This window comes from Ammospiza nelsoni, chromosome 5 (assembly GCF_027579445.1).
Source record: "Ammospiza nelsoni isolate bAmmNel1 chromosome 5, bAmmNel1.pri, whole genome shotgun sequence".
Taxonomy (NCBI): domain Eukaryota; kingdom Metazoa; phylum Chordata; class Aves; order Passeriformes; family Passerellidae; genus Ammospiza; species Ammospiza nelsoni.
This window is the reverse complement of record NC_080637.1, coordinates 34,933,545-34,944,742: the sequence shown is the minus strand read 5'-3', so window position 1 is coordinate 34,944,742 and position 11,198 is coordinate 34,933,545. Positions and strand designations below refer to the sequence as shown.

The 11,198-nt window shown below is 41.1% G+C and overlaps 1 protein-coding gene across 1 annotated transcript; it reads right to left on the bottom strand.

The window, feature by feature from the left end:
* Positions 1-224: 224 nt before the first annotated feature.
* Positions 225-10,808, bottom strand: CCT2 (chaperonin containing TCP1 subunit 2). The gene is made up of 16 exons (XM_059471970.1): positions 10,698-10,808; positions 9,872-9,946; positions 9,356-9,421; positions 9,151-9,262; positions 8,255-8,331; positions 7,431-7,543; positions 6,686-6,888; positions 6,389-6,489; positions 6,181-6,308; positions 5,661-5,764; positions 3,985-4,104; positions 3,305-3,433; positions 3,117-3,220; positions 2,011-2,110; positions 1,174-1,315; positions 225-534 (listed from the first exon to the last, which is right to left on the bottom strand). Exons 1-16 carry the CDS (start codon positions 10,698-10,700, stop codon positions 504-506), a joined length of 1,608 nt encoding a protein of 535 aa, XP_059327953.1. The 5' UTR covers positions 10,701-10,808; the 3' UTR covers positions 225-503.
* Positions 10,809-11,198: the final 390 nt, after the last annotated feature.

The window sequence follows — 11,198 nt, the reverse complement described above, 5'->3', positions numbered from 1 at the left end:
TACCATCTAACTTCAGAGCCTGTTTCTAGGACCCCAACTCAAAACCTATGCAGCCAGGACTGGAATACACCACTCATACTAACACAGCAGGTCAACACAAACCAGCAAGCCACAAGGGCTTAGTCACTCCCCAAAGCAGCTGAGGCCTGAGGCTGTGCACCACAGCTCTCCTCATGGATCTGCCCTTCCTGGCTCTACACAAAGAAATACAACTTTGGGGAATCTGAATTTTTGGGTTTTTTTATTACTGTGTATTTTAAGTGGAACCTGGAAGGAACAGAATGAATAGGGTTGTATAAAACCCCTGGTTTATACACCCCTGAAAGTGAATTCTCCCACACAACACACAAAAGCTCCAGTAAGTAAAAACCAACTGAAGACAGTGCCATTGATGGAGATCCGTTTGTCTCAAGCTTCTCTTCCATAACCTCACAAAAACTAGACCATGAAAAAAAATTACTAGGTGAGATCTGGTCCACACATCCTCAGGTACTGAAGAACATTTAACAGGGGCGATGGTCTGGTACACGTTTTCTGGGGAAAAAAAGAAAAATCAGAAAATTCCCACCACACTGATGCCCATCAGCCCCTCCTCACCCACTCTCATTTTTAATCTTTAGTTAGTATTTCGTGTTCAATGACAGCTTTATCTCACAGCACAAAAAACAGTACCACCTCAAAGCTAACACACCACCCATGACCATGCTAAAAAAAAAATCTTTTGATTCAAAAAGCAGTGAAAACTACCTGGTAGCAGGCCCACCTGCCTATGAGTGGCAATTCTTCTCAAACCTTTTAAGAAACACGTTTCTGTTTTAGCTGCAGATTCTACCTCAGAAGCAGCTGGACATTTCACTATAATTCTTGCCAAAAGCAAAAAGAAAGCATGATCCCTTACATTTTGGTCAGCCACTTGTGCAGATGTTTAGTGGTGACCCAGGATTAACTAGGCGTTACTCAGGCACAGCAATTAAAGTTTGCTGATGGCTCTAAAGGCCTGATGATACTGCTAATGCAGTAAAATTATCTAATATGAACACCAGCATGTCACATGTCAGGTTCCCTTTCAAGTACAGCATTTTTAAACCAAGACTTTTCTGCACCCTTACTCTTCCACAGAAGGAGGTTTACTCTACACCACTGTGACTGACCATGCAGATACTCTGATCGTACCTTGGTGCTGCTTTAATGATGTCATCTACACGAAGAATCATTTCTGCTGCTTCAGCTGCACTCAGCAACACTTGTCTCTTGACCTGGAAACTTTCTGTTACTCCCAAAACTGACATGTCCCCAATGACACCCTCTTTCATATCTGGAAGAAAAAACACATTAAGAGGCATTTTTTTGGTTTTTTGAACTCAGCATTTTTTTAAGGAAATTACAAGAAGCTGAGAGCACAGTAACTTATCTGCTCAAATGAAATACACTGATAGTTAGGGAAGTATTAAATAAAGTCTTCTACCTCAAGAGTCCTGATTAAAGCCTAATGTTGCAATTACATATGAGCACTTGATGATAATAACTCTATACACTGTAATGAGGAGACAAGATCCCAATAGGACTCTCAGCACTATGTCCTCAGGTACATTAACTTCAGGGTTCTTCTCTACCACTCTGTGGTGGTTGTTCAGTTGGGTTTTTTGGGGTTTTTTTGGGGGGTGGGGGAAGGGGCAAAAGGAAGGATGTTTGGGTTTTTAACTGGTTGCTGGTTTTAAAACAATGATTTTATTTTTAAGCTTCCTATAACTAGACTCGGTGTAAGGGAAGTGTTTTTTAGAGGTGAAAACCATGCATTTAAGAAATGAAGGTTTTCACTCTACTGTCAAAAGCATGATAGAACAAAAGGAATATCGTGCTGTACACAAAGTTCTATGCAAAGCAAACAAACCAACATACTCAGCTCTCCCTGCTGAATATGTGTGACAGACATACATGAACAACTTTAATGAGCCCAAAGGACCTGGCCAAACAGCAATTCAAACACAGAAGTAAAACTCATCCCCTTACCCAGTCCATAAGTAGTCTTCCCTTCACTATGAGCAGCTCTGAGCTGAGCAACCAAATCAGCACTGTCATAGCCAGCATTATCAGCTATTATTGTTGGGATCTAAGGGGATAAACACAGGTTGTTTTTTATTAACATAGGGATTGATTGTTAGCAAACATGAAACATACTTGGATGTTATCAGTTTACAACTGAATTTCAAGAAGATGCTTCAGAAACATGCCAAATAATCTGTTTACTGTGATAACTAAAAGACCCAAACTACCTCTCTAAGAATTTCAAGACTCTGTTGTAAGAAAGTACCTATGAGGACAGAAGCATGTTAGCAATTTGTTTGCTCATTTTACATGGACAGAAGTAAAAAACCAATCTTGTCATTTTATCATTTCAGACACAACTGGAGAAATGTTTTCATTTCAAAAGCACAAGTCTGCTGGTAAGCATTAACTACCTGACCATTCTGTTCACTGTTTCCATGACAGCAGTGCAAACTCACATGCACTGACTGAAGAGATAATGCCAAGTGTTACTATGCACTTGAATTTAATTTTCTTGGGAGAAAGGTTTTCCCTAATTCAAATTGCAGAAAGCAAATTTTTTCTCAAACTGACAGTCTGTTATCACAATTCTATTCATGTTTCTTGTGGCACACTCATCTCCTACTAAGATGCAATCTCCAATGCAAGACCATAAATTTGTAGCTAGTGCTAGAGTATGAATACACTCAAACAGCCCTAGAGTATCAATGGAACAGAAGGGCTGCTCTTTTCTAAATCAGCTGTCAGCTACCTAAGATGAGATTTTTATGTGTTATTTCTGCAGCACTTCTAACCAGCAGGTAAGGTGAGCAATAACCATTTAGAGGAGGGTTAGCATATGAACATTTACAAGCCTGTAACATGCAGAATTATTAAAACACCAGTACATTTTTCCTAAGATAAAAAAACAATTTCTCCCTTTGTTTATCCAAGATGTGCTGCTAAAACTTCACTTCTTTACTTTGGACAACCAAAATTTTTTTAAAGTGAAGCAAATATCTGATGTCACAAGTTAGTAAACTTCATGAAACTTTGTGTCTTAGCCCAGCAATATGATTAAATAAACCTACCATTCGTAAAGCCTTAGCAAAGGACTCCATTGCAACAGACTCTTTGCCAGGTGTTCTGACAGCAAGTTCTGCAACAGCGTTAGCCATCAGCATCTCTGAACAACCTATTCAGTGAAGACGCACAGATGTTACACATCCAACCTTCAGTAATACCAAAGTATGACAGGTACATAGAGTCTGATATTCACCTCCACCATACACAGTTCTTGTGTCCTTCACAGTCTGGGCCAGGACACAGAGAGCATCATGCAGAGACCTCTCTGCTTCATCCAGAATCTGCTGGGTGGCTCCGCGCAAAACTATGGTGCAAGCTTCACCTAGAAAGCACACATGTAAAAAGATTAAAAAGAGAAACCAGGACACAAAATGGGCTATCACAAAGCATTTACAATGGTTTTGCTATCACTGGAGTCAAGTTCTGTATTACTTAATTTTGGGAACAAAAGCAAACATGATGACATTTCAAAGACAAAATGAAATTATGTGCACAGTGCGATTGCTTTGGTTCCACAACACCTTATTTAATTTAACCGAAAATTAATATTCCTCATAACTCCTTAAAAATTAGAGCATTGGCATTTACTAGAACAAGCTCTTTGACACATTGCTACTTTTCTTGTCAACTGAATTTCCAAAAGCAGAAACCTTGGTTCCCATCCTTAAAAATGATTTTATGTTCATTTATGTAACACGAAACATCCACAGTTTCAACCATGAAACTGTGCAGGATTTTTACTGAAAAGCAAGGCTTTAATAGAAACAGTTACATAAATCATTACAGAATTCCTATGCATTACTGGCAACTGAACAGCACTAGCAGAGGGTTAACACAAATGTTACAATACACTGCTAGTGATAAAACACTTACCCATTGCTACTCCAGAGAAATGAATGAGTTTATCTTCTCCAATCATGACTTCTTCAATAAGCTTGCAGCTTCCTAGTTTTACTAGCTCAGGGTGATCAAAGGTTGAAGCAATTTCACCACCTGAAAGTGTAAGATCATAAAGAAATCAGAGCTCACAATGAAAGCATCCTTTCAGGCAAGGTCTAACCGGGGGGGGGGGGGGGGGGGGGGGTTTGGAAAAAAAACAGTCTTCATAATTGTCCCCAAATAAATTTAAATTAAAATTACTGATAAGCCAAGACTGTCTCATGTCAGCATGTGGTACCAGAAAACATCAACCAATGCTGATAAATCCTTAAAACACCTGTTTTGTTTCACATCACATGGACTAAAATGCTTGTGAGTTGTGTCTGATAACAGAATAAACACTCATTTTTGCTAGCATTAAAATATCAGTATGTTTCAAGTTTTCACAGTATTTACTGATTAAGTATTTATAAAATACTAAATGAAGTCTCTTATGCTTTAAAACTTGAGCTTGTGACAGTATTCCTTTTGCCTGCCTGATGATGGCTGAGAACCACCATTCTCCTGCATGGCAAGTCTCATTCCATGCTGCAGCAGCAATACTGTGCAGGATCTGTAAACTGCTGTATCATAAACAAAACAAGAGCTACAATGACCAAAATGTCTCTGAACACAACATCATTCTAGTTCTTGTTCCAGTTCTTTCCTCTTCCTATTAGAAAACTCTTTACATGTATGCATTCCCCATGTGTGCTCAATAATCCCACAGTAGCTTGCAGCACTGTGTAGTTGCAGCATCACAAGAAAAACCAAGACTTGGAGCAGAGTTTGTGTATATTAAAAACTTGTCCTTTTTTCAGCTATACTATTCAAGCCAGAGTGGTCTGATAAGGCCCATTTGCTCTGCATACAAAGTCTGCTTTCAATTTTTTCCAGAATGCAAGCAGTGTTCCTCTCAATCACATGTTTCCAGGGTCAATGTGCCTACTAACACTTATATGCAGTTGCTACTTCAGTTTTGCTACGATAAACAAGTCAGCGTCTTTTCCTTTCTCAAAGCAAATTCATCCTCCTGATCACTTTCAAAATCAACTATGATGTCCCAGTTAACTATCTATTACTTCAGCAATGAGAATTATCTGTAGCATTCCAGAGGTCTCATTTCCATTAGTTACTAAAATCACACTTATGCTGACCATCACACAAAATATCCAGGTTGTTCAGGTTACACACAAAATATCCAGGTTGTTCAGGTTATTTGAGATCCACCTCAAGTCAAAAACTCAGGCCCACATTTTTAACAAAGGATGATTCCTTAGTCTTCTCTATCATTACAGTCAAACAACAGCCATTTAAACCAATTGTTATCACAGAATAAAGTACTGTTAGTATTAACTTGTGGAGTTATTCTTTCTGTTGCTAAGTTTCATCTTTTCTTTAGAAAACAAACATCAAAATCTTATCAAGCAGGAACTTAACTGAAAATATTTTTAAAATATGAAAGAAGGTTACCAACTGGCATTAACTTGCTAAATTGTTTCCCATGTTTTGCATTATGATTCTTTATTCACAGATGCTGAAGAAGTATGTTTAAGTAAGTTCAATGTTTACTAATGATCAGACAAATAATGTGCCCCTCCAAGTTTCATACAACAAAATACTCTACACACCTGTGACAAGAGCCAGACGTTCTACACCTGCAAAGTCTGCATGTTCAATAGCCATGACACCAGCAGCTCCAAAGAGATGTTCAGGGTAGTTGTAGATCAGCTGCCTAAAATTACAACACATCTCACCATCTCACACAGAACAAACCTTTGAAAATAACACAGTAACAAAAGACACCAGCTTCTCAGTAGCATGGACACAGGACAGATTTCTGAAAGCTACCAAAGCAGTCAATGGATGAGGCATCTGCCCCACATGGAATTTTACACAACACAGAAGCAAATGTAGGGACAGGAAAACACTCAAAGCTAAGGAAAAAAAGAAATCAAACTATGTTTTTTGAAATATCCTTTCTCTGAAGAAACACTATCACACTAAGCACAGGCAGCCATATGCTTTAAGGTCTTAGTCCTTTGATCCTAAGTGCCTGCTGAATAGGCACTTAACTGCCTATTCTAGCAGAATGAACTAGAACAACATGGAAAGTAATGTAACTCTCCCTTTTTTGCAAGAAATACATACCTGTTAATAAAGCAATTTATTCCATGTTTAAGAATACGATCCACTTTCTCCTTCATCTTTTCTTTTTCTGCCTGTTCTATTTCTGCCACTTTTGCTGTGGAGTCCACTCTAACACGAGAGCCAAAAATCTAAATCAAAGAGAAAAGAGCTCAGTCTCAAAATTCCATTTACAAAAACACAGTTTCTCAACAGTAGTTCTGTCACATACCTTAATCTTGTCTGTATCCATACCAGTATTTGCAATAAGAATCTTCGCATTTTCAATTCTTTTTGGCTGATTTACACCAATCTTCTTGTCAAGCAAAAAGCCTGTAGTAACAGAAAGGCCTTGTAAAACTTCAAATTAAAAAAGGAGAGCAATTACTAGTTATTACAAAATCCTCCATCTTTAGTATTCAATTTAATAATAACATAACAGTGTTTCATACAACAAATTTACATAGATATGCAACCTTTAGCAGCTTTGTTTCCCAAGTGCATACACAATCAACTCTCAAAGACTTACCTTCATCTAAGTAGGAATCAGCCAAACTTCCACCAAGTTTCTTAATGACATGGATAGCCTCCAAATTACCAGAACCTTTCAACCTAAGAACAGCTTCTACAGCTAGCTTGACAAAGTGATCCTTGTGGTGAGTAAGTAATTTTGAAGAAAGAGTTGTTCCCGCGATGTTCATCAAGTCTTCACGGAACTTCACTTCATCATTACTACAATAAAGAGAGCTCAGTTAAAGTGGAAAGTCTGAAAGCCTTAACTACCACTAGCTCCCACCATGAGTCCTGGCCCACTTCTTCAAGCCTGTATCTCTAGATGTACCAGATTTTCTTTTGAGGAATGCTGCACAGAATCCCTCCAATGTCCCAGAACACAACCTTCCACTTGAAATACAAGTTTTGTTAGGAGAATTTTTGCATTCAGCTTTAGAAAGTTTGTGCTCTCAAAGTGCTGGGCATGGGAAATAGTTATATTTAAAATGTGAGTACAAAATCTGAAGTAAGAGTTCAGATCTTTGTTCCAGGGAGCAAATTACAGCTTATATTTAATTTCTGCACACAAGTAAATTTGAAGCTTCTTTAACTCATTAGAAAAAATACCCAGTATTTTTTGTCTCAACTGTTAAAATTCAGGAACTCAGCTTTCCCACTGCTTTAATAAGAGTGAAGAATTTACCAATAGACTGTAATTTGCATTGATGTTTTGATCTTCAGTAGTTTTTTATATAAAGTTACAGCAAATGGGCATTACTAACCCATGATCCACAGCTGCTTTCAAAAGTGCCTCTCTTGAAGCCTTTGTGGCTGCTCTCCAGCCTGCAATGATGGTCTGAGGATGAATCTTCCTTGCAATCAGTAATTCTGCCTCCTGTTTAAATGAAATCAATAATTATTTCCCCCAAAAAAAGTATAGTGACACTAACTAGAAAAGACATGTTCATTTATGGATGCAATTTAAAATGTAATTGAGAAAAGCTATCTTTATTTTTCTGTGGAACTTGGCAAGCTGATAGATCATTCCTTAAGATGCTCTTCATCCCAGTTACTGGCCCTGAGATGATCAGACTTTCTCACACAGCTCTGCAAGGAAGAATTATTCATTTCTCAAATCTCTTTCATAGTAATTTCAGGTTTAGAATTTGGCAGTGTAAATTCTCCCACAAGCATTAAATCCATACAGAGTTTAAATTAACAGTATGAATTCAGGCCTTGAGCAAGGAACAGAATTTAGCAAGATTTTTTTCCTATGGAAATGGATTTCAGAGGACTGAGACTCACAACCAAGCAGTGCTGCACATTGCTCAGTGCAATAGCCAGAAAGTAAGCAGTAAGAGTCAACTTAAAATACTTGAGAGTTTATAAAAAATAATATAAGGAGTAATAGTCAAAAATAATACCCAAAAATGATGGTGCAATACCTAAGGGCTGGTTTTTTGCCCCCTATCAATTTCACCATCAACAGAGCAAGCTATTCCTTTCTATGCTATGGGAGGCCTTTACAAAGACAGGATAACACACCTCCTACTGGAGGCACCACAGAAGTACACTGACAAACATCTGAAAAAACAGAATACATCACCCTCAGTAATTCAGCTGCCAACACTGTGACAGATGTAGTTCCATCGCCAACTTCGTCATCTTGAACCTTTGACATATCTGAAGAAGGAAAAGACATTATTAATGCTATTTTTCTCATCCATTAATTTGGACAAAAAACCAGATCTTACTCTTTGTGTAAAGAGGGAACTCTAAAAAAACCCAAGAGAAACAAGAGATGCAAACAAAACTTGGCATCCTCCAAACTCCTGCTCTTTATTTGTAACCAGTTTCAGCCTGGTGATGGTCAGGATGCTCCCCTGTGTTCCCCATCCTAACAATGGTTATCAAAAGGACAGCTGGATAGAAGCTCTAAGGTACAGATACAGGATCAGAGACCATAGTAACCAGGTCTGCTGCATGAACTGGTGATAAACTGGGCCACAGCAAACACAAAATCATTAGGAAACCTGACACCCAATAGATCAGGCTCCTGCTTGTCACCAGTAGGGGACCAGTGGCACAGTAGAACAGTCATTCACAACAGTAAACTGTACAGAAGTACAGTGCCCACTGAGTGCCAGAGATTTAAATCTGGGAGAAACACAGTGAACCTCTGCTGCTGCACAGATTTCTGTTCCAAATTTTCCCACTGCAAAACGAGGGGTATACAGATGTCTTTTGTCCCTTCTGACTTCTGGGACAAAGCAGGGTTAAGGGAAAAGAAGATAAAAAAACAGTTTTGAAGAGCAGCACAGACCATAATTTTACTTTTGCAGAACGCCATAACTCTTGCAGTACCCTGCCCTTCTTACTTCAGGATTTCTGCTCCCCCTCCCTTCAATTTTTCACAGTATTTCAACAACACTTTTCTAAGAACAAATAAAAACACCACAACAGAGTTACAAATTAAGAAATATCGAGCCTTTAAGAACTCACCAACCAAGACCTTGGCAGCTGGATTGTCAACTCCAATAGCTTTCAGGATGGTTGCACCATCGTTGGTAACTGTGACAGAGCTGTCTCTCCCGGTACTTAAAAGAATCTTGTCCTACAAGATGTGAGATTTAGCATACTGCTTGAAAAGGCACTGTGACTATTAAAGCTAAATTAATGGGCATGACTACCCATGCAGGTGTCTTACCATGCCTTTAGGGCCCAGGGTGCTCTTGACTAGGTCACCAATGGCAATGGCACCAACAAAGGATGACTGAAATGAAAATAATATACCTCAGGGAACAATTTATTTCTACTCTAGTACAAGAATTATACACTATCACATAGCTTTCAACATTTTCACCAACCCTTCCACCTCTTCCATGGAGGCTTAACTGAACTTAAGGCAAGTTTCTTAACTGCAAAATTTTGACAACCAGCTCAAATATACCTAAACCTCCCAGAAACCATAAATCTGTCTCAAAGCCAGAAGAAATGCCATCAATCTTCTGAGCTCCAGTAAAAGTACTTAGATTTTGACAATGAAGAGTTTCTCTAATTTTTAGCATTAACGAAACTCCCTTCTGTTCACAGACATGCAACAAGAAAAGTCAGTTACAGACAGAAGTTCCATATCACGATATAGTGAAAGTATTTTTAGTAACAGGAAAGACAAAGTTTAATTACCTCAAGTACTACCAGTTTCTTAGAGAATTAAACTTACCAACCGAGCTGTTTCTGCCTTCTCTTCATCTGCACCTGCCTTGAAAATGTTCACAGGAGCAAGGGAAATGGATGCCTAAAACACAGTTAATGTAAGAATATTGTTTTAGCTTCAATAAAACTATGTGTTCTAAAGCAAATCCCCAACCCTAACAGCTTAAACAATGTTTTTTTTAATAAAATTACTTCCATACCCCATTTTGTTGTGAGAACAGACATATTTAAGAAATAGCCAAAGTTCTTAACAATCTGTCCCGCAATCTCGCAGCGCAGTGCAGGACTCCGAGGCCGAGCGCAGCCGCGGGCACACTGCAGCGCACACCAGGCCGGACCAGCCCATCCTTTCATGGCCGTGCGAGCGCTGCTGCTCTGCCCGCCCGCCAGCCGGCCCTTCCCCACAGCCCGACGGCAGCCACAGCCAGCAGAGCCGAAACAAGTCTATTCACTGCCCAATGCCTTCAGCGTTGTGATACCTGAGCCGAACCCGCCCTTTTTTTTTCCTTTTTTTTTTCATATCAATGCAAATTAATCATAGCGGTAACCAATACACGCCTTTAAGGACCAATATCTGCAGAGCCCCCAAGGCCTTAAATGAAGAAGGATCAAATACTCGCACACAGGTACCACAGCTCACAGAGTCGCCCCGCCCCGGCTCCAGAACCTTCGGGGCCGCCCCAGTCCCCGGCACAGCGCGGGGAAACGCAGGGCGCGGCCTCCAGGCCTCGCCATCCATCCCGCCCGCCCGCCCGCGTGGAGCGCAGCCCCGCCGGCCCCGCCGCACCCCGGCCCGGCCTGGCCCGGCCTGGCCGCCGCCGCCCGCCGCTCACCATGGTGCCGGTGCCGCCGGGAGCCGCCCGCCCTCCTTCAGCACAGAGCCAGCGCCGCGCCGCAGCCCCACGAGCTCCCCCGGAATGGCGTCACTGCGGCCGCCGCTTCCGGCGCGCGCGGCCTGCTGGGAGCCGCAGTCCGGCCCCGCGCCCGCCGCCCGCAGCGGCTGCGCCTCCGCCCCTCGGGCCGGGCTGGGCTCTGTGCCCCGGAGCCCTGCGGGAAGGAAATTCCGTACGCTGGAACGGGCTGCCCGCAGAAAGCGTGCGTGCCCCATCCCTGGCATGGGACCCTGAGCACCCTGGCCGAGAGGAAGGTCCCCGCCCATGGCAGGGGGTTTGGAGCTAGGGGATTGTTCAGGACCCTTCCAACCCAAAGCCATTCTATGATGCTGCGGTTCTGTGATACTCCTGGAGGTCAGTTCTCAGACAGGTCAAAAGCATTTTTAGTTACTGCGTGTGGCCTCCAGCGCGCTTGCCAGCCCATCCCCGATGGCGGCTGTT